At 36.9% G+C, this 24266-nt stretch overlaps 5 protein-coding genes across 5 annotated transcripts; 3 read left to right on the top strand and 2 right to left on the bottom strand.

The window, feature by feature from the left end:
• The first annotated feature begins 290 nt into the window (after positions 1-290).
• LOC135776366 (claudin-3-like) lies at positions 291-15629 on the top strand. Its single transcript, XM_065287023.1, has 2 exons — positions 291-880; positions 14523-15629. Exons 1-2 carry the CDS (start codon positions 396-398, stop codon positions 15193-15195), a joined length of 1158 nt encoding a protein of 385 aa, XP_065143095.1. The 5' UTR covers positions 291-395; the 3' UTR covers positions 15196-15629.
• On the bottom strand, positions 2435-4075 carry LOC135776362 (claudin-4-like). The gene has a single exon (XM_065287019.1). The coding sequence runs from the start codon at positions 3104-3106 to the stop codon at positions 2471-2473; it is 636 nt and encodes a 211-aa protein (XP_065143091.1). The 5' UTR covers positions 3107-4075; the 3' UTR covers positions 2435-2470.
• Positions 4212-5341, bottom strand: LOC135776364 (claudin-4-like). The gene has a single exon (XM_065287021.1). It carries the CDS (start codon positions 5253-5255, stop codon positions 4608-4610), a length of 648 nt encoding a protein of 215 aa, XP_065143093.1. The 5' UTR covers positions 5256-5341; the 3' UTR covers positions 4212-4607.
• Positions 15630-16731: 1102 nt separating the features above from the next.
• LOC135776361 (claudin-4-like) lies at positions 16732-17927 on the top strand. The gene is made up of 2 exons (XM_065287017.1): positions 16732-16803; positions 16898-17927. The coding sequence occupies exon 2, from the start codon at positions 16926-16928 to the stop codon at positions 17562-17564; it is 639 nt and encodes a 212-aa protein (XP_065143089.1). The 5' UTR covers positions 16732-16803; positions 16898-16925; the 3' UTR covers positions 17565-17927.
• Positions 17928-21943: 4016 nt separating this feature from the next.
• Positions 21944-23941, top strand: LOC135776360 (claudin-3-like). Its single transcript, XM_065287016.1, has 2 exons — positions 21944-22029; positions 22130-23941. Exon 2 carries the CDS (start codon positions 22158-22160, stop codon positions 22800-22802), a length of 645 nt encoding a protein of 214 aa, XP_065143088.1. The 5' UTR covers positions 21944-22029; positions 22130-22157; the 3' UTR covers positions 22803-23941.
• Positions 23942-24266: the final 325 nt, after the last annotated feature.

Genomic DNA, 24266 nt, shown 5'->3' with positions numbered 1-24266 from the left:
AAAAAAAAAACTGGTGCACAACACAAATTCACAAAACTACATACTTCACTGTAAAGTAAAACAAGACAAGGTCTACAACTGTACATTTATCGAAAAATAAAAATAAACAAAGGGCAAAAATGCAGACTATTTCTTCTGCATATTATTTATGTGATTTGGCATAGGCTATTTATGTAAACGAGGCAGATAAATTTGAGACAACGTCTCTCTTTATCTTCGCTAGCCCATTCAGTGGCCCCATCTCTGTTTTGGGGGCCATTCATCCACACAACACTCCTGTCTCATAAAACTTAAAATCCCACCCCGTAGCCCAGTCAGGGGGTTATAAACTTGTCCGCAACGTTCAGTCCACTCAAACAAGAAAAGTAATTTTAAACAAAGCACAAAAAGAAGTCATGGCATCTTTGGGGCTCCAGGTTTTGGGATTTGCGCTCGCGTTTGTCGGATGGCTTGTAGATATCATCACCTGCATTCTTCCCATGTGGAGAGTCACAGCCTTTATCGGCAACAACATCGTTACAGCACAGACAACATGGGAAGGACTGTGGATGGTGTGTGTCGTGCAAAGCACTGGGCAGATGCAATGCAAAGTGTACGATTCAATGCTCGCGCTTTCACAGGACCTGCAAGCTGCGCGCGCTTTGGTTATCATCTCCATCCTGGTCTCTCTCCTCGGCATTCTACTGGCTGTTGTAGGTGGAAAATGCACCACCTGTATTGAGAATAAAACTGCCAAGGCAAGGGTCGTCATATCTGCTGGAGTGTTTTTCATTATAGGCGGACTGCTGTGCCTCGCACCCGTCTCCTGGTCAGCGCACACCACCATCCGGGATTTCTTCAACCCGCTCCTGCCGGATGCGCAGAGACGGGAACTCGGGGCGTCTCTATACATCGGCTGGGGCGCCGCGGGGCTTCTGCTCACCGGAGGGGCGATACTGTGTTGCCAATGTACCCCAAAAGAGGAACGAGCATTCGTCGTCAAACACCCTGCCCCTACATCAAACTCATCTGCAAAAGAGTTTGTATGAAGAACATCTCAGCACAATTATCTGTTGTAACTCTAATAAGGGGCAGGGTAACTAAAGGTGTTTTACAAACTTTTGACATTATGAAATATTTCAATGTCAGTGTTGAATGAAACTTTAATAAATGTAGCCTATTTGTTTGTACTTTTGTTTTTAACACAGCACCTTTTGTAACTAAAAACATTAAATCTCTATTTAACCTCCTTAGCTTTGGTTTGGCTTGCATTTTAGATTTCTTCCAGCTATTTTGGGGTTAGGAAGACCTAATAAATTACCACATATTTAACAGGTTCCAGTTACACAAAATTAAGTGTTATGGTGCAAACAACAAAAATGTGATGTCCACGTATGTGGACACACCAGATCTTAGGAGGTTAAATAAATAGTTATACTTAATTTCTCTCAAATAAACATACCTGTTTATCACGCTGGTTTAGTTTTTCTTGTGCAGAATGCTCTGAGGTTCAGCTTCTTTGAAATGTACCAAGTGTAGCCTATGTGATAAATGGGGTTTTGCACATTGGTTGGAGTGCAGAGGTTTCTCTATGGCAACAGTAACATCTTGTTCTTTATATGGGGTACAAAAGCATTGGGCACTAAACAAGAGCTGTGAAATGTTAACTGTTAACTTTACACTATACCATTCAAAAGTTTAAAACACTTGATTGATTTACTTGTGATTTTAAAAATCATATAATTTGAAGGTTTATGTTTCAATGTTTGTATTGCATTTGCAGACAAAACTGTAAGTGTTAGTTTCCTATAGTCCATTATAAGTTTCTTTCATCTGACTATTTAAACAATCATATATTTTGCAGGCAATGGGTGACTAAATTAAAGATCCAATAATATAGCTTTGATTTTCACAACACAATTCCCATAATTACATTTCTGTTATTTAGGTTTTTATAAGTTTACTACTATTGCAAAATGTGGAGAAGACTTGTGACCCTGTCTGTAAAATCCAGGCTAAAGTCTATCTAAATGAGATTTTGAACAAAGTTTAATTCATTCATTGATTTCAATCTTTGGCATGACCTTACTCAGTCAATATTGAATATATCGATGTTATATTTAAACAGAATGTCCTTTATATTATAAATCATGATTTTATGTAAAAAAAACTGTAAATCACAAAAAATGACTTTAACTGGGTTTTTACAGATTATTTTATCTGTAAAATAAAATAAAAAAATTCAATGGTATGTATATGTAAAATTATTTTTACAGTTAATATCTAGTGATATATAAAGTGATGTTGTGCTCAGTCACACATATTAATTTAATAAACACAATTTTTTATTATAAAATTATTTTGAAAATTTTATATCAACATATACATTTCTTTTAAGCATTAAGTGACACAAAGTTCATTAATATTTCAGTTTATTTGATTTTTATAAATTTTACTTTACTTGTCACACAGAATATGATCATTTTACAGTTTACACATAATTCATTGCTGGAGTCATGGTTCTGGCAGGGGCGTATTTGGTAGCTATATAGGGCCTGTTTTCACCGGACGGGCAGTTCCAACAAAGAAGTCCACCGCCCAACAGCAAGAGACCTGCAGATCCCCAGCCTATGTACAGACAGGCTCCCAGCTCCCGACGCTGGGCAGCAATTAATAACGGGTTGTAAAAGTCCCTAATAAGGGTGTGGGTAGACCAGCAAACAGGCACAAGTATAAGAAATCCAGCAATGATGAGAATTACCCCTGAAACTATGCATGCTCTTGCTTTAGCCGCTTCGTCCTCCAGGCAGTTCGTACACTTTCCTCCAACCACAGCGATCAGGAAGCCAACGACTCCGACCATAATGGAAATGATGATCATGGCTCGAGATGCCTGCAGGTCTTGGGACAGAGCCAGCATGGAGTCGTACACCTTGCACTGCATCTGTCCGGTGCTCTGCACGATGCAGTTCATCCACAAACCCTCCCAAATAATCTGTGCGGTGACAATGTTCGCCCCGACAAATGCTGTGACCCTCCACATAGGCAGGCCACAAGCGATGATGCTCCCAAACCAACCCATCATTGCAAGCATAATCCCCAGGATTTGAATGCCTTGAGATGTCATCGCTGTGGGTGATCTTGCGGACACGGGTCACTTCTTAAGAATGATATGGTTAGTGTCTGACAGGCTTTAATTGTGTGGTTTTATAGCCTTTAGCTATTGGGTGGAGTTTTAGGTTGAAAAGAAACAAAAAGGAAACCAGACATTTGATATTTTAGGGGGCTCTTATTTCTACATCCATTGTTTGATTTGTATGAGGACATACACAGCTTTTACTGCTCGAAATACATCTACTCTCTTAAAAATAGGTTCTCGAAATGGTCTTTGTCAGGCTCCATAAAGGACTTTAAAAGATGCACAAAAGGTTCTTTGTAGTAGAAAAGGTAGACTATAATAAAAAGGTTAATAGGAACCGTTGACAAAAAGGTTCTTTGGGGAACCAAATTGTTTTTTTCTAGCGCATCCCTGTGAAAAATTTAGTAATCATGTATAGGTGCACTATCAAAAAAAAAAAAAAAATTGGTCACTAGCTGTCACTGGGGCGGTACACTTTAAAAACATACACTTAAAGAATATCCCTCAGAGGAACATATTGGTACCAAATGTATACATATGGATACCTAAATGGAACATATTAGGACCTTTTTAAAAGCTTCTTATTATAGTGACAGCTTTTCTGACGGTGTGTACTGGTGGTGAAATATATTTGCTTACAAGCATATATTATGATTAGTTTATGTATTGTCCTGACCTATGTGCATGGTTTTTTGATTCTTACTCTTGGTTTTGTTATTTTTAGTTCGTTAGTTAGTTATTTATTCAATTTTGTTTGTTTAATAAGTGTTCAACCTACAAGTTTAAAGCTAGTTGATCATTTAAAAGCAGTCACACGGGAAGTTTTGGTGTGTTACTGAGAAAACACAAGCTAGCCACCAAACCACAATCATGTTGAGCCATGTTTTCAGTCTTAAATGCATTTGCATGTTGTAGGACCTGTTCTGCAATTACAGCGTAGGGCTACTCCCTTTGAAAATGTTTTGCACAGGAACTCTATTGAAAGCTCTTGTATGTGTCAGGATGAAAACAGAGGGTTGCAATTTGTCACTTATGCATGTTAACACCCAAGCAGATTTTCATACAATTAAAAGACACTCCTAGTCAACAGGTGTGATAGCAACACTTTACTTTATTCACCATTAGAGTCAGAAAACCTCATTTGCGGTTTGCTGTACAAAACAGAAATATTTACAAAAACACAAAAGCTCCAAATACTTGAAAAATAAAAAATAGTAAATAAAAATACACATTAAACATTTTAAGAGGAATTTAAAACAAACATAGTGGCTTTCCAGATTAGCCCCTTTAACAGTTAAAAGTTTTTTTTTTTAATTAAAACGTGGTTCCCTATGTTCCTCTTTCTCTTTGCGCAGTAAATGTAAAAACTATATATTTAGAAAACCTATACCATCAGCTGTTCAATGGCAGCTTTTCAAGTCCACAATACACATCCTGTACAAACCAGGATTATAAACAGTATAAACAGAATCCAGAGTCCTGCATGCATTTACACAAAGTTCTTGCTGGTAGGTGCAGAGGCGTCAGACCGAGGAGTAGCGTTATATTTGGCTGTGTATTTTCCACTTTCTTCCTTTTTCGGGCAGTTGCAACAAAGCAAAGCTCCCCCGATGATCAACAGGGCGGCAGCCCCCCATCCGATGTAAAGCGCTGCTCCCATCTCTCTCTTCTGTGCCTGATTTAGCAGGGGGTTGTAGAAATCCCGGATGATGACATTGGCCGTCCAGCAGACTGGAACCAGACACAGCACTCCAGATACGATGAAAATCACACCCGCAGTAATACCGATTTTAGATTTGGAGCTCTCGTCCTCGACACAGTTGGTGCATTTGCCACCGGCCATTGACAGCATGATGCCCAGGATTCCAAGAACAATGGAAATGATGCAGAGAGCGCGGGCGGCCTGAAGGTCTGAAGTGAGGGCCAGCATAGAGTCGTAGACTTTGCACTGCATCTGTCCGGTACTCTGCACGACGCAAGACATCCAGATTCCTTCCCACGAGATCTGTGCCGTAACAATGTTGTTGCCGATGAAGGCCGTAACCTTCCACATGGGAACAGCGCAGGTTACGATGACTCCAATCCATCCTATAATGGCCAAGGCGACGCCTAGCATCTGAAGCCCAGCAGATACCATGATGCTCTTCTGTTTTCGATTCTTCTTTTTCTCTTGAAGTACCTCTCTCTTTCCAAAGCTTACAGGTGTGTGTTTCAAAATGTGTGTGGAGATGGCTTAAAAGTGCCTGTGGAGGTATGGGGGAGGGACTTCTAATGGATGACTGGCTCTGCTGGTTTTTTGTTACTTCATGTGGTGAGACAGAACATGGGCTCGAATGTGACACACTAGTTAAACAGTTTCCTGCTACCATATATGGTTTCTGTAGACTACGTATTTACTCATCTAACTAAGTATGTATGTGACAAAACCAGACCAAGAAACAGACCAAGCACGTGCTTACTGGGTTACTCAGAGAAATGTGAGAGGACTTAAGACTGGAAATGCCCATGACAGGAAGTGACCACATTGCATTCTTCCAGACAACCAAACAGGGAACTGCTGACAGATCATATAGTTTAAATCAATAAATGTACAAAGTATTTTTTTTATGTAAGATATTGTTCCAGGAAAACACAATGATGACCTTGGGAATATGTAGTTTGTATCAAGTAACAAGTCAAAAAGTAACAAGAAAGTGAAGGCTTATTTGCTTCAGCCACCACAATAGAGCAGTTATTCACCATTATTTCCGTACAATCCACTCATGTCAAGGATATCTCAATAAAAACATCTTTGTTCCTTTTGGATATGACACATACACGGTGTTTACTTCACATCTTATGCAATAGATTAGCACTTTCTGTGTTTTTTTTTTCCCCTAAAGTTCACATGCACATTTAAAGAGCACTGCCTGAGTAAAGGGGAGGAGCAGTCAACATGCACCTGTACCCACCTGAACTGGTCAAACCAGTTTCAGATATATACGCAGGTGAATGTCTAAGCAAGACTGAACAACGGATTTTATCAACTTTGTTTTACAATAACAAAAGCAAAGTGAAAGGTCAAATTTTGTTAACATAAAAAAGTAGGCTACATATCAAGTAAAGACTTCTCAATCTGATTTCATAACAGGAAGCCTTGTTTTCCAAAAAGAAGTGGAATTGAACCCAGAGATGTCTTACACGTTGAATGACAAATACTGACAAATGGAGTTGGAAAAGCAAACATCTTGATTTACCACTTTTAACAGGTTCCCTCTATTAACAATAACTGATCAAGCTTTTCATTTGAAACATGTTTCTACAAGTTAACTGTCCCCATAGGATAGGAAAAACATTATAGTTTGTGACTGTGCCAAAGGTGGCATAATAAATATTTGTTTTCATCTGCTCACACCCTACTGAAAGTTAGATTTAGGGGTGGAGCTTCAATGTTATGTTTAAACTACAAGGGGTGGTTTTCCAGACAGGGCTTAAAGGGATAGTTCACCCAAAAAATAATAAAAATTCTGTCATCATTTACTCACTCTCATGTTGTTATGCATACATTTCTTTGCTCTGATGAACACAAAGGAAGATATTTTAAGTAATGTTTGTATTCCGCTCCATTCATTTCTATAGTATTCTTTTTTCCTACTAGTGAATGTGGCTTATGATCTTTGCCTGCTTAACTCTTAACCTATCAACATATATTTTAAAACGTTTTTCAAATTTTACAATCCCATGGGAAAACACTAATTCGTATTAATTTATACGACCACATTCGTAAGTTTTTGTATGATTTGCCTTGAACCCTTTTGCGGTCGGGTTTTGTTCAGAGGTGTATACTACTTAAGTATGTTTAGTTTCTACATAAAAGTACATTTTTAATTGTTCATATTTTATTAGTGTTTTTCTTTGTAAAACATACATTCCAAAGCATATTATCATAATTTTAAGTTGTTGGTTTATATTTAGTATTTAAAGTACATTAAACATCTAGTAAATTTTTTTTACTTCTTTTCGTACTTTTACTCAAGAAAGTAAAAGTACACAATTTTTATGTAATTAGGTATTAAATCAATTTTAATATGCAATATTAAAGGAATACACAGTATGATTCTATGCTTTAGAATGTAGAGAAAATTTTTTTTGTAAAGTAAAGTAATTTTTTCCCAAGACAAACACTCTGATAAAGCACAGATGCTTGGAAAATGTAACTAAAATACTTAAGTAGTTTACACCTCTGGTTTTGTTGTTGTTTTTTCATGAGAATCGTACGTTTTTGCACGGTTAACTTATTATGAATTCATACAAATTAGCCAACTCGTAAAATATGTACATTCTCGTGAGATCAGGCTGGATAAACTATATATTTTTCCTGGCCAAAATAAGTTTTTAATAAATGCCAACTACATTTTATTTACAGTGAAGTATGTCTTTGCTTTTGAAAATATATTTAATTTGAATCAGATTTGTAACTTAATCTTAAAGGTTTTCTTTAATGCGACGTGAATATATTTCCTTTGATTGAAATAAAAGATTTTGATATTTTTATAAAATATAAAAAATATAAAAAATGGCTAAAAAGCCTATACTATTGTAAACATATTCCAAAATATATTGTTTCGCAAGTATGTTTTTTGTACATTCTAAAATATATTTAAAATTATATGTAAAATATATATATTTCAAAATAGACTTTATAGAATTATTAGCATCCTTTATAAGAGAAAATTTGACACATATACCAGGCATTCCAAGTATGTGTTTTCTATATTGAATGAATGCCCCCTAATGGCTACAGGTCAGTCTTCATCTTTAGATAGAAACAATATGTGAAAAGGTGTTTCTATTTAAAGTGGTCTCTCTCTCTCTCTCTCTCTCTCTCTCTCTCTCTCTCTCTCTCTCTCTCTCTCTCTCTCTCTCTCTCTTCTCTCTCTCTCTCCCTCCCTCCTTCCCTTGTCTGGTTTTAGCAAAGGTTAAGATAAACTGAGATTTAGCTAAACAAACAATATCCTACCTTAAATTCCTATTTAATCAAGTTACTGAAACAGACACACCCTTGCTAAGATGTTTACCTATAGAGCATTCCAGTTGTCAAGAATCTGTATCTTCTTAAAAAATGATTGCACCTTCACCTTACATTAAAACATAAATGTACAATGTAATGTAACTCTGTATTTTTACGTAAGGAACACTTAGTTTTATAAAATATCTATAACATGAAGAAATGTGGTCAACATTTAATTACAGCTAGTAACGTTAGGGACTCAAAGATAAAGCAGACTATGTTTGCCATCCATTAATACCAGGCAAATCTTCTATTTGATGTGGGTCTTAGTGAAAGATCCTTCTTTATGATCTTTTATAAGTTATTTAATCTGAACCAGATGGTGCCGATCAACACGTGAAAGCAAGTTGGCGTGCTCACCTGAAAAATCCTCTATTTGTTGTGTACTGACAGCATCCTGAAGCTCCGCCCATAGTACAAAAACAATTTCTTCCCATTGAAACTCGTTAGTCATTGCCTCTGTTGTGACTCACAGAAACTCATTTTAATACAATGAGTGTTTGACTGAGAGGGAAGTAGGCCAACATGATGTCACACTCACCTGTCATGACCGGTTTCAGGCTGTCTTGAATATACTGTACTATGACAATAAACATTTTTTTTTAAATGTTATCAGTATTCTAAGAATGACTCTATACTTTAATAATTAACCAGTGTTGTCGGTTAAAAATATTGTTATACAACTAAGCTACTGTCTCTTAGTTAGAGCATTGATGAGCAGTGCAAATGTAGTGGGATCACACATTTTATCATACATACTTATCAAAAAAACATATATCTTGAATGCATTGTAAATATGTCTGCGTAAACTATATGGTAAATAGTTTCTCATGTACAGCATGTTCCATATGTATACTGTATAACAAACGTTTCCAGTCTCAACAAAGCTGAGCATACAGCTTAAACGCCAGCTTTTATTTATGCCTCAAGGAAGAGAGTGTTGTAAGGGGATCATTAGTGTTGTAAAGAGCGATAGCCTTGAAAAGATATTTATCATTGAACTGATTTATCATACTTCCTTAAGGGTCATGTAGATATGCAAATTTTCAATTTAGCAGGTGCACTGGGAAACTCTCTCTCGATCACCATCTGAGGTTAAAGCATAAATGTGTTGCAAGTTACTGGTTGCGAGGCAAAAACACAACTGTCATCGCTGTTTTTTTTTTGTATACTTGCTCAATAATGGAATTTGGTTAATTTTTAACCAAATAAAATTTTCCATAGTGCATCTTTAAAATGTTAAAGGGGGTTTTACATCAAAGCTTTGACATATCCTCCGGCTTAGGCACTGGGTCATTAAACTTAATATACAAATTCATTGTGCTGTTTGTATACCTTGTAAATCCAACTGCATAACTTCTGTCATATAGTTATACAGACGACCCCTATCCCAAGTCTTTTGTTAATCTTATCAGGGTACGCATAATTAGTTCGTGTTGCTTAACAAATACACAAAACCTGTATCAGAGGCCAAAAGATAAAGACTATAACCTACAAGATAAAACTACAATATGGAATAAATAATCAGATAAACAATAATGATCAGATAAACAATCACATTTGCGATCAGATTTGGCAGATTAATGAATGACCTTTAATGTATATTGAAATATTTCATAAAAATGGGAAACTTCAACACAAAGGGGAAATGACAAATAGGAGAAATGTAAAAGTCAATACCATAAGCTCACAGTGTATTCATATGTATGTTTGTTTCAGTCATGAATAATAATTGGACAATTGTACTATTTTGCATTGTTTCTGTTAGTTCATAATATAAATTCATATTATTATGTAAAACCTAACAGTTAACTTAACTCAAACCATTTAAGTAAACCGGTTGCATTAGACCATTAAAACACATACATTTAAGTACTGTGAACTTGAGTCATGTGCAAGTATGCACTTATATTTAAGTAGTGTGAACTTAAATAAGTGCATAACTGCATATGAGTTAATTTAAGTTCACAGTACTCAAATGTATGTGTTTTAAAACTAATGCAACCGGTTTACTTAAATGGTTTGAGTTGAGTTGACTTTTAGGTTATACAGTGTAGAATAGTAGTAAAATCACAAGATTAATGAAAATAACAACTACAGCATCTCCTGTAGAACAGACTGATTTTGTCATTTGAACAAGAACCTATCATTTCTTACATACTGTAAGTCAGTAAATGTAAAACATTTCCATACCTGCACTTCCTGGAAGTGATAAGTCATGTGTTTTAACCTTTATTTACTGTTGTTATGATGTAACTTAGTAATGATGTTGGCATGAATGTAGTTTGAATATGTCACAGTTCAGCAACATTAAGTAACATTCACACTTACAAACAGCGAGGAAAAATTCAACTCTCATTTCAACATTGCCACATTCTTTTGTACACATCAGTCATTTCAGTTTCTAGAAAGTGAACAAAGCCGTGAGCTGCAATATGTTGATTTTAGATTATGTGACCACAGTTTTGCTTGATCTCGTCTCTTTCAACAAATTTTGCATTTTTTTTAAACAGAAACATGAATTTCTTCTTCAAACAGCATTGCTTGATTTTTTATGTGATTATATATAAACATAGGCTACTTTAGTGTATCAGTTATCTAGCTTCTGGGTATACAGTACATAATTTTTGGGGGGTTGCATAAAGTTATTAGATGATATCCTTAGACAACCAAGATTTGGCTACAGCATAAAATACGACCCGTTAGATTTTATAACCTTTATGGGAATATGGCCTCAATTGCTATCATGGACTTTGATTTCATATTTACAGTTTGTTTAAATATAGTGCTTTCATATGTAGGTGAACATTGTAGGTTGGTACACTTTAAAGAAATGCTCGTAATCGTAGAGGAACCATTTTTAGTGCTATATAGCACCTATATAAAACCTATGAAGAATGAATGCTCTCTGCGTGTATTGTACGGTTATCAAATACTTTCACTTCAAATCCGCTTAGTCCTGGCCTCAGGTTATTCAGAAATACTAGTTTGTTGGCACAATCCGCTAAACAGCATCATTCAAGTCCTCAAACCTTGGTCCCCTGTGAATTTTTGGACCTAAAAACCAAAATGTGGCAGTGACAAGGATTACAGCGCCCCCTCATGTGTGGTTCAGTTTCTTGATTTTAACATTGTTACTTTCAGCATTTGCAATGTCTCTAGTTGCATCATTGGTGATTTTGCAGCTGTTTATATGTCTTTTTTAGAAGTGAAAAGACATTTTTTGAGTAAAAGCATACATACACTGACTCACCTAAAGGATTATTAGGACAATCATACTAATACTGTGTTTGACCCTCTTTCGCCTTCAGAACTGCCTGAATTCTACGTTGGCATTGATTCAACAAGGTGCTGAAAGCATTCTTTAGAAATGTTGCCCATATTGATAGGATAGCATCTTGCAGTTGATGGAGATTTGTGGGATGCACATCAAGGGCACGAAGCTCCCGTTCCACCACATCCCAATGGTGTCTATTGGGTTGAGATCTGGTGACTGTGGGGGCCATTTTAGTACAGTGAAGTCATTGTCATTTTAAAATGATTCAAGCTTTGTGCATAATCCTGCTGAAAATAGCTATCAGAGGATGGGTACATGGTGGTCATAAAGGGATGGACATGGTCAGAAACAATGCTCAGGTAGGCCGTGGCATTTAAACGATGCCCAATTGGCACTGAGGGGCCTAAAGTGTGCCAAGAAAACATCCCCCACATCGTTACACCACCACCACCAGCCTACCCCGTGGTAACAAGGCATGATGGATCCATGTTCTCATTCTGTTTACGCCAAATTCTGACTCTAACATCTGAATATCTCAACAGAAATCGAGACTCATCAGACCAGGCAACATTTTTCAGTCTTCAACTGTCCAATTTTGGTGAGCTTGTGCAAATTGTAGCATCTTTTTCCTATTTGTAGTGGAGATGAGTGGTACCCGGTGGGGTCTTCTGCTGTTGTAGCCCATCCGCCTCAAGGTTGTGCGTGTTGTGGCTTCACAAATGCTTTGCTGCATACCTTGGATGTAACGAGTGGTTATTTCAGTCAAAGTTGTTTCACTCTTCTATCAGCTTGAATCAGTCGGCCCATTCTCCTCTGACCTCTAGCATCAACAAGGCACCAACAACCATGCCTCGCTCAAAATTGCTTAAATCACCTGTCTTTCCCATTCTGACATTCAGTTTGGAGTTCAGGAGATTGTCTTGACCAAAACCACACCCCTAAATGCATTAAAGCAACTGCCATGTGATTGGTTGATTAGATAATTGCATTAATAGGAAATTGAACAGGTGTTCCTAATAATCCTTTGGTGAGTGTACACTTGGGTTTTGCAGCGAAAGAAGGTCAAATCTGTTAAATGCCAATAAAATGACAATAGTGATATTTGTGAAAATATGGCATTTCAGTTACTGATTAAAAACCTTTTCATTAGACTGAAATTACTAAACATAAGAGCCTGAAAAATATGCTCATTTAACAGGAAAATATGTCAGACCAAACGTGTTTATGGTAGTTGCAGGCGCCCCTTTTTTGAATGATTTTCTATGGGCAGTGAGTGTTATGTGCGCTGTTTATGCGCACCGAACGACTTGTGGTTTTGAAGAAGCACTGAGAGAAAAAAGCGTCCGACATCATTCACGTCTTTCCATTGTCCAATCGAATGAGGGGAAAGGCTGGCCTTTTGTTGTAGTGACGGAGGTTCACAGTTGCTTGAAAGAACTGGACTCCATTGACTCACTGTCTCCTGCGTGTTTGTGCACCTCTCATGCCTTGCGTTTCCAAGCGTTTAAATCGTGTTTGGTGTGATTGGTTCCTTAGAGGGTTTTACATCTGAACTCTTCAATCATAAATAATAACTGGATTTGAACAGACATACTGTACCGTGTGAGATATAATATAACTCAAATTTCAGAAATGCAGCATGACTTTAACAACTTAGTTTTGAACCTACTATTTTAAGTTTTGACTTGTGATAAGTTGACATAACTCATAAAACAAGTAGAAATAGTACAGTGTAGTTCACCAAAATACAATAAAATGATGTTCACAAAACAAGAAGAAAAAAATCTATTTTTTATTCGCACAGCTAGGCTTTCGGTGTGAATTGTATGGCTTTAAATGGTTTATATTTTATGCTGTTAAGTAAATGCACCTCACAATTCACACACTTTAAACGATTTGTTGGTTCAACTTAAAAAAGTAAGTTACCTGGTTGCCTGTTAATTTGAGTTTGAGTCCAAGGAGCATTTTACACATAGAAACATGAATCTTTATTGAAAGTGTGTTATATTTGTAGGTGAAATGTAACATACATTTCGAATTTGGTGCCTATTTGACCGAGAAAAGGGGTGTTTGTAGACTCACCCCCTCAACAAAGATATTGGACTTCCTGCTTTCAATGATGCAAAATGATGATTTTTACATCATTGAAAGAAGGAAGTGCATCACTGAAATCTGTATTTCTCCTGTCTCAGCGGCAACTGAGGAAATGATGCACGACCATTCAAAAACATAACTGGGGTTCTAACTATACAAAACTTAATGCAAATGGGTGAAGTGTCTCTTTAATTCAACTTAAAATAATATATTAATTAACTCAAAAAGTAAAATTAGTTGTGTCAACTAATATTTTTTAAGTTTAATTAATTTTTAAGTCAACTATGTAACTTACTTTTTTAAGTTGATCCACCTTTTTTACAGTGCAATTTTTTGTCTCTATAAGAGCTTGGTACAGGGTCACAATCTTCGTTTACTGTTTGATAAAGGGCAATCTGGACATTCTGGCACAAAAACATATTTTGAATTCCGAAGAAAAATAATAGCAGAACATTTCAAAATAAGAACAGAATGTAATCTTGTATGGTTGAGCAATCAGTATTTAGTATGTATGCTCAGTGAGCTATATAAAGGGTGTTCACACTGACGTTGTCAATGATTGTCCATTAAAGAGCATTTTACAAATCTGCCTCATACTCCTAGTTATCTATTAACGTCAGCAAACAGTTATAACCTTTGGTTTAAACAAACTTACCGGAAGCCACATTGTTGAAAGGGTTACAGAGAAAGCAGCTGGCTTTTTATGAGGACGCCAACCAATACTAAGATGGCACCTTATCATCTGATGTCAGAGCCCAGACAGGTCAGCCCTTTTTTCTGGTCATAAGTTTTGTAGGGGGAAGTTTCGGTTAAGACAGAACATTCCAGCCGTCCTTCAACACAGGTGGAGATTCAGTGTGTAACTGCTCAAGCGGCTATTTTGTGATTCTGATGCGAAGGGTCTCAAGGACTCATACAGACACGGCTGTACCTCACCAAGCATAAAGGAAATATAAGAAAGAACCGATTGAGTTTCAACATAGAAAGTTTGGAGACATGGCTGCATTTGGACTGGAAATAGTGGGAGTCATTCTTTCTGTTCTTGGCTGGATGCTCAGTGTTGTGTGCTGTGCTTTACCCATGTGGAGGGTCAGCGCATTCATCGGCAATAACATCGTCACGGCTCAGGTCTACTGGGAAGGAATTTGGATGACCTGTGTTGTGCAAAGCACAGGTCAGATGCAGTGTAAAGTCTACGATTCGATGTTGGCTCTGTCTGCGGACTTGCAGGCGGCCCGCGCACTTGTGGTGGTGTCGATCATCGTGGGCATCCTGGCGCTCCTTGTGTCTGTGGTGGGGGCCAAGTGCACCAACTGCATTGAGGATGAAGCAACCAAAGCTCGTGTGATGATCACCTCCGGTGCTGCTTTCATAACCGCTGCGGTCTTGCAGCTCATTCCTGTGTCCTGGTCAGCCAACACTGTTGTCCGGGAGTTTTATAGCCCACTTGTACCAGAAGCTATGAAGATGGAAATAGGTGCTTCGCTGTACCTTGGATGGGCCGCGGCGGCTCTGTTGACGGTCGGGGGAGCCATCCTGTGTTGCAGTTGCCCACCTAATGACAAATCAAAATATCCACCACAAAGTCGAATAGCCTACTCAACCCACCATTCAGTTGCCCCTGCAAGCACCTACAACAGGAGAGACTATGTCTGAGAAGCTCGGAGGAGATTTATCAGTGACTATGTGTTGTAACATCAAAATTAAGTTTACTTGTGGAAAGAGAATTTTCATGATGCACATATTTTTCAATGACATGGAGATGGTTTTGCTTTGTGCAATCAGTGTCCATTTTCACTTCAAACTTTGTTCAATCGATTTTAGATTTTGAATTGTATGTTTAAAATCATATTTGCATGGTGATTTAGAAACGGTAATCGAAAACGTGGTGACAGAGCAGAGGTCAGTTAAAGTATGATTCAGATTGTGTTTATTTTTGTAGTCTTTTTTACTTTTAAGAAAAACTAAAAATATTTACTAACACTGTGTGTATATTATTGTTTTCTTTTTTTATACTTTCATTAAAAAAGTTATCTACTCAAGGCTGAAAAACCATATTTAACAATGGTTGCATTTAAAGCTTGTTGCATGTACTAATATCTTTATACTTTGCTTGAATTGTAATAAATGTAAATATTAAACTTTCTGTAAATGTTTAATTGTGTTCAGTGGTTATCTCATTTTATATTCATTGAAACAATGTTAAAAACAAATCTGACTGGAAACATTTTTTAACTAAACAGCCCTTTGGCCTTGACCAACAAAGCTGGGAGAATAATTCAAAAGCTAAGATGCAAAAGCCGCTAAACGCCACCTCTGGCAAAAATGAGATAATGATATTAACCGAATGCTAATGAAACATATTATACATTTATCAAATACTTTCACATTAAATCTGCATAATCCCAGCCTTAGGACATTCAGAAATACCAGTGTGTTGGCAGAATCCATTAGAAGTCTGATTTTTTTTTAAATGCTAATTTACAAGAAAACATGTCAGATGCACTGGGGTTTGCATTTCAGCTCTTCCATTTTTACCAAACTTTCAGTCTTCAGACTTTTTATTGTCTATTGCTTTATAAACTGGAAATATTTTGTCAGTTGAGGTCATAACTCTGTACGTTTATAATCACTGAACAGGATAGACGATTTAATAATTAATTAAACTATTTTAGAGTCATAAAAATGACTAAATGAATTTGAAAACATATAATATAGATGAAAAGTAAATATAGTGTAAATAAATAATTATTTTGACATATAATATATATAATTCTCTACTTCCTATGTAATGGCCGCCTTCCTTTCTCTCTTTTAGTTTGAGTCTTATTGACATGACAAATACTTTGTATTGCCAAAGCATTTGCAGCTGAGCTTCATACAAACAAAACAGGTCAAACCAATAACAGAGAATTAATTGCAAAGCACTGTCACATTCTATGCAGATAATATAAAAAGGTACTATCATAAAAAATATAACAAATACAGTAAAAAAGATCTAATGTAAAATAAATAAGTCTCTCTCTCTCTCTCTCTCTCTCTCTCTCTCTCTCTCTTTACTGCTGTCAGTCAATGCTGTCAATGCTCATGTCTTAATATAAGAACATTTCCTGTTCATCTATTTAAAAAAGTTTTGAAAGTATTGGTTTTGGTTTTTGTGGCACAGCTTTTAACTGGATAAGACACTTATTTGCATGCTATTCATAAAGGGCTACACAAAGAAAGACAGCTCACAAAAATTCGAATCTTGGATCACGGCAATTGGTAAATTTTTATTATCTTCATAAGTAAACATTTCATGGGAGTGTACCCATAGAATTTTTAACAAAATTATTGACTGATCTGTGTCTACTTTTAGGTTAGAGCTACCGCACAAAAGAGGCATCATGTCGATGGTACTGGAGATCGGTGGGATTGCCCTGGGCATCATTGGTTGGATCACTGGGATTGTCGCTTGCGCTCTGCCCATTTGGCGTGTGACGTCCTTCATCAGTCAAAATATCGTCACGGCCCAGATCAATTGGGAGGGTTTATGGATGAGTTGTGTTGTGCAGAGCACCGGACAGATACAATGTAAGATCTACGACTCCATCTTGGCCCTGCCACAAGACCTCCAGGCCTCACGAGCTATGACCATCATCTCCATCATCTTGGGGGTCCTGGCTGTAATGATCTCCATCATGGGCGCCAAGTGTACCAACTGTATAGAGGAAGAAGCAGCAAAGGCAAAAGTTATGATCGTGTCCGGTGTCTTCTTCATTCTCGCCGGCATCCTGGAGCTCATTCCAGCTGCTTGGGTGGCAAACCAAATCATTCAGGACTTCTACAACCCGATGCTGGTCCCCGCTCAAAAGAGAGAGCTCGGGGCATCACTCTACATAAGCTTTGCGGCTGCTGCTATGTTGCTGATCGGAGGAGCGATGCTGTGCTGCTCCTGTCCTCCACAAGAGAAGAAGGACAAGTCACAGAGAATGGGCTCTGACAGCGTTCTAACAGTGGTGGAAATGACAGCATTCCAAATTTAAGGGTCATGCTATGCTATCAATATGTGCTTTTCAGTTTCATAAGGATTGTCTATGTGCGTATTTTGAGGCACTTAATGTGTTAATTAAAGGAGTAGTTCATCCAAATATGATAATTCTGTCATAATTTACTCACCCTCATGTTGTTTTAAGCCTGTATGAGTTTTTTATCCTGTCAAACACAAAAGAAAATATTTTAATAAATGAAGGTAGCGACACAGTTGACAGTACTCATTGACTTCCACAAAAAGAAAAAGGAATAGGGCCTACTATAAAAGTCAGTGAAGTTAAAATATCTTCTTTTGTGTTGAGCAGAAAAAAACAAAATGATGAGGATGAGTAAATGATGACAGAATTAAAAATTTTGGGTCAACTGTCCCTTTAATATATATATATATATATATATATATATATATATATATATATATATATATATATATATATATATATATACCTGCAAAGTCCAGCTTTGTATTCAGTTGTTTTTTGTATTATTGTGGTTAAAAATAAATAAACGTTTAACTGGTTAATTTTCTTTTATAATTTCTGTTAATTTAAGTATTTGGCATACCCATGGCAGTGCATCAAAGTATACATAATTTATTAATATGCGTTTACCATGTGAATCGTACCCATGACCCATGAACTGTTAACACAATTCCCAAAAAGATTCATCCACAGAGAATTTTCTTATAAAGGAACATGTTTTTTAAATGTATTTAATGAAGGTTAAAAGAGTTGTTGAAAGTTTGGTGTTGATGACATTGGAGTCGGGCAACCGTGTTGTAGTTCACGTATAGTCTGAGGGTATAGCTTTCAATTTCTACTAAATGTCTTTATTTGTGAAAATTACCCTTATGGACTATGGAAAATGTGAAGCTAACTTCCATGCTGGCCCACACAACTTTGTCATCCCTGCAGTTTTATTTTGAAAAAAATTGCACTTTGAAACCTTTTTTCAAAAGTTTGTGTTTTCGGTGCCCCATTACGCTGTCTGTAAATGAACATCCAAAATGAATAAAACATTTTGAGTTGAAAACGATGTTGTGTGAATGGCTCCTACAGTAAATTTACTGGGACAACATTTGATGCTTAAAATGGGTATGGAAATTATTTGAACCAATGCTTATATCTTTCTGTCGTGTCTTTCCACTCTTTAGCAATCTATCGAGACACTAGACCCAAAGACTTCCTGTCACAACCGCAGTCTGAGCAGCTTTATAACTCTGTGGGTCTTACATAAAATATAAAATTGGCCGGATCAAAGTCAGATCTTACTGACATTGCCATGCTGAAACCACAGCATCCTGTGTATGAGCCAATACCCATCTACAGGTATATAGAGAAAGACTATTATAGATTATTTGCTCACTCCAGTTATTTAAGTCAGAACACATTCACATACAATATGCCGCCTATTAACCCTGTACAGAAAATTGACAAGGCGAGCTTGCACCTCACAAAAAAATCTTTTAATTAGGCTATCATTCCGTCATCAGGCATCATCGTAGTACCAGTGAGGGAAAAATTGCATTTTAGCTAACACCAGCTCAAGATATTTTTACGCTTTATTCTACAACAGAAAACACACTGCTATTACCCCTACTAGTTTTACAGGTCTTAAAAAGGACGGTTGCTAACAAGTTGCTATATTGGATTACAGGTGTTGTCAGGAACTGAAAACGTCATCACACATTAAAATCTCAAAAACATGTAATGTGGGCACAACTCCCAAAAAACAATTCATCCACACAGTATTTCCTTATAAGGGAACATTATTTTCTTTTTAATAAAGTTTGCAAGCGTCGTCAGAAGCATTGAAGTCGAGTGACTGTGGTAAAGTTTCGCCAATAGGTTTTTACTTGAAGTAAATGCATTCATTCATAAGGGGAGTTTTGATTTATAAAGATTTTTTACAAGGACAAAACGCATGCGTATTATATTCTTTGATTGATGACAGAAATTATATATTTTTTATAATTATGCAAAAAACATTTAAATCTTAAAAGATCTCAAACAACTTCTCTCATCACAGCATGCACTGCAGCATATGTTTAATGTTGAGTTGCATAGGCTGGTTGTTGGTGTGTTGCAAAGACAAAAATTTTCCATTCAAATTTTTTTGGCAATTTGTCATCGTCAGCATACTGTTGAATATTTTACTGTCATGGTTTGGTAGGACAAAATGTAATTGTAACACAAAACTCATTAATTTAACCCTAATAAGCCCCGATTTTCCTGTATACCTTAAAGTTCTGCAGGGGTAAAAATGACCCCACAGATTAAAAGAGTGATTACACAAAATACATACATTGTTAATGATACAAATAATATATCTTTTTTGTGTTGTTGTTTACTTACCATCTATACATTAATGCTGTGTTTTGGGAGATATTAAGTACTTTTGTACCTGTTTACCAATAAATTCCTCAACTACACCATTAGCTTGCTTGTAAAATATAAATTTTTCACGAAAAATTCATATAAATTATAATCTAAATTTGATTATAATTGTTTTTAGATATAAGTCTACACTCACCTAAAGGATTATTAGGAACACCTGTTCAATTTCTCATTAATGCAATTATCTAATCAACCAATCACATGGCAGTTGCTTTAATGCATTTAGGGGTGTGGTCCTGGTCAAGACAATCTCCTAAACTCCAAACTGAATGTCAGAATAGGAAAGAAAGCAATTTTGAGCGTGTCATGGTTGTTGGTGCCAGACGGGCCGGTCTGAGTATTTCACAATCTACTCAGTTACTGGGATTTTCACGCACAACCATTTCTAGGGTTTACAAAGAATGGTGTAAAAAGGGAAAAACATTTAATATGGGGCAGACCTGTGGGTGAAAATGCTTTGATACTAGAGGTCAGAGGAGAATCGGCCAACTGATTCAAGCTGATAAAAACGCAACTTTGGGCTACAACAGCAGAAGACCCCTCCGGGTACCACTCAATTCCACTACAAATAATAAAAAGAGGCTACAGCTTGCACAAGCTCACCAAAATTGGACAGTTGAAGACTGGAAAATGTTGCCTGGTCTGATGAGTCTCAATTTTTGTTAAGACATTCAGATGGTAGAGTCAGAATTTGGCATAAACAGAATGAGAACATGGATCCATCATGCCTTGTGAACACTGTGCAGGCTGTGTTGGTGGTTGTGTAATGGTGTGGGGGATGTTTTCTTGGCACACTTTAGGCCCCTAAGTGCCAGTTGGGCATCGTTTATATGCCACGGCCTACCTGAGCATTGTTTCTGACCATGTCCATCCCTTTATGACCACCATGTACCCATCCTCTGATGGCTACTTCAAGCAGGATAATGCACCATGTCACAAAGCTTGAACATGAACATGACAATCAGTTCACTGTACATATTTGGGATGTGGTGGAATGGGATCAGATTGACCCCAAGGGACTTATTAGGGCTAAACTAAAACTGTTAATTCTCAATAAGAACTTTTTTAAATAAAGTCAAACTGTTTTGTAGGTGAACAAGTTAACATTTGTATTCATGTTTGTTTTTTTGTTTTTTATAGTAACAAAATGACTTGGCATTACATTATATAGGCCTAGATGATACAAAAGTCATTACTTGGAATTGTTTTTATTTATTTTTATTTCACTGGGTGAAACAAAAAGATTTTCTAGGTTCATTTAACCCAGCGGCAGGGTTTTTCCCTGCTTGGCTCAACTCTGGGTTAAAAATAACTTAAGACTGATGAAAAATTGTTAGTGTTCGTATTTGAGCCCAAGCAGCAAAACTAACAGCACTAAACAAAAACAGATACATTATTGTGTCCACTGCATGTCAATAAGATTTAAAGTCAAGATTTTAAAAAAATTAAGCGTCACATTTTGGTTTCTCTCTTGTGCCATGCTATAGATGTAAAAAGGAAGAAGTGTTTCTTTTTGAAAAGAACAACAAAAAAATTACAATATCTCTCTCTCTTCAAACTTCTGTTAAAACCTCCATACTTTGTGAAAATCACAAAATATCACTGTTCATCATAAGCATCTGTTCAGCAACCTTCATTAATTGACCCCTTCAAATGCAACGTTTCAAAGGACATCCAGTGTTTTTTTCACAATGCAACTACACAATTTTACTGGTTTAGAAGAAATATTAGCCCTCTGTTCCACCTCCTTGATTACCCGAACTGTGCCCCTAGGATTTTTTTCCCGGCCGAGCCTGTTTCTCTACTTGAACAGGCATCATATTTGCAGGGATTGAATTACAAGGGAAAGGCTATATGTCTGTATCTCTCTTTTCAGCGCATTGACCATAGAGGGCAGGTGAAACTCATAGGAACCTGTAGCACATCCACCGTCATCACGCTTAGGTCCTCCTCCACCTGCACCTGCCCTTCTGGGAATATAAAGGCTGCTTGGCTTCACAGGCTACACAAAGAAAGAGAGGATCTCAACTAAAGAATCAAATCAAAGCTTAGATTGCAGTAATTGGTAAATAACTTGGTCATTACTTTTCATAACCAAACCTTCTATGTGTAAGTACTGTACTTGTCTTTGCAAAATTATTGACTGATCGGTGTCTCCTTTTTAGATTAGAGGTACTGCACAAAAGAGGCATCATGTCGATGGGACTGGAGATCGGTGGGATTGCCCTGGGCATCATTGGTTGGATCATTGGTATCGTCGCTTGTGCTCTGCCCATGTGGCGTGTATCGGCCTTCGTCGGCGCGAATATTGTCACGGCCCAGGTCATCTGGGAAGGTTTGTGGATGAATTGTGTTGTGCAGAGCACCGGACAGATGCAATGTAAGATCTACGACTCCATGCTGGCCCTATCGCAGGACCTCCAGGCCTCACGAGCCATGTCCGTTATCGCCATCATCTTGGCGGTCCTGGCTGTGATGATCTCCGTCATGGGCGCCAAGTGTACCAACTGCATAGAGGATGAATCAGCAAAGGCAAAAGTTATGATCGTGTCCGGTGTCCTCTTCATTCTCGCCGGCATCCTGGAGCTCATTCCAGCGGCTTGGGTGGCAAACCAAACCATTCAGGACTTCTACAACCCGATGCTGGTCTCCGCTCAACAGAGAGAGCTCGGGGCATCGCTCTACATAAGCTTTGCCGCTGCTGCTATGTTGCTGATCGGAGGAGCGATGCTGTGCTGCTCTTGTCCTCCACAAGAAAAGAAGTACAAGCCACAGAGAATGGGCTACTCTGCTCCACGTACTAACAACGCTGGATTTGACAGGAAAGACTATGTTTAAAACATTGTTATCTCTCAGGGAAAAGAAGAAGGATTTGAAGATCTCTTACAAAGAGTGGAGATCATTTTTTAAGAGGACTCCGAAATGAAGGGTCGTACGATGCTGTCAATATCTGCTTTACTTCAGCTTCCTAGGGCTTGTGTGTGTATTAAGGGCTGGTTTTGTCCCTTAAAAGACAGTTTGATGCGTTTGCTATGTGTATAACATTCACATTTCATTTTTTATATTATTTTACTGTTTTAAACATGGATTTTTTTCTATTAAGTTCTATTAAATTTCAGTTGCATCAGTAGTTCTTTGTACTTATGACACAAAAATAATCAATGGTTTAACTGGTTAAGTATGTTTTTTTTTTAACCAAAGCTGTTTCAGATTCAGTCTGATGCCGTCTACATTATGACATTTATAGACAGGGACGAAGACTTAAACTCTTTACATGTATTTGCTCATGAAAATTTTGCTTGACATATATGTATACGGGTCTTAAAAAGGATGGTTGTCAACAAGTTGCTATACTGGACTATAAAGAAGTTGTCAGGAACTGTAAACGTCTTCACATATGAAAATCTCAAAATCAATGTAACGTGGGCACAACTCCAAAATAATAATTCATCCACACAGTATTTTCTTATCAGGGAACATTAATTTCTTTTTTAATAAAGTTTGCAAGAGTTGTCAGAAGCATTGAAGTCGAGCGACTTTGTTATAGTTTGCTTATAGCCTATAGGTTTTTACTTTCAAATAAATGCATTAATTCATAAGGGTAATGTTAATTTGTGAAGATTATTTATAAGGACAAAACGCGTATGTATCATAATCTTTGGTTAATGTCATTATTTTTCATGATGAATTAAAAATAATTTGAGTAAACCGTCTGCCTTAAACCATTTAATTTTTAAAACCTGTGAACTTCTCTAATACCAGCATGTTGAGTTTCATAGGCTGGTAGTTGATGTCTTAATTGCTGGTTAAAAATTTTCCATTCAAAATGTTTTGCATTCTTAAAAATATGTAATCGTTGCCACACTGTTAAATCTTATACTGTCATTGGTTTGGTCGGACAACATGTAAGTGTATTAGTAACACAACTTAAAACAAAACTTATTAAAGCATCTATATTAATTCAAACTAAAACTGTTAATTCTATATAAGAACTTTTGTTAATTAGTCAAACTGTTTTGTAATAAATGAACAAGTTGACATTTGTATTCATTGTTTATTTTTTTATTATAGTAACATAATGAGTTGACATAAAATATATAGGCCGATAGATGACACAAAAGTCATTACTTGAAAATTGTTTAAATTATTTTTATGACTCTGGGCCAAACATTAACATTTTCTGGGTAAATTTCACCCAACGTCCGGGTTTGTCCCTGTTTGTCCCAACTCTAGGTTGAAAATAACCTTATGAATGACCAAAAATTGGTAAAGTGTACGTATTTGAGTCCAAGCGCCAGAAAT

The sequence above is a fragment of the Paramisgurnus dabryanus genome, chromosome 18 (genome assembly GCF_030506205.2).
Source record: "Paramisgurnus dabryanus chromosome 18, PD_genome_1.1, whole genome shotgun sequence".
In the NCBI taxonomy this organism is placed as follows: Eukaryota; Metazoa; Chordata; class Actinopteri; order Cypriniformes; family Cobitidae; genus Paramisgurnus; species Paramisgurnus dabryanus.
The sequence above is the reverse complement of the archived record's forward strand: the minus strand, read 5'-3'. Positions and strand labels throughout refer to the sequence as shown.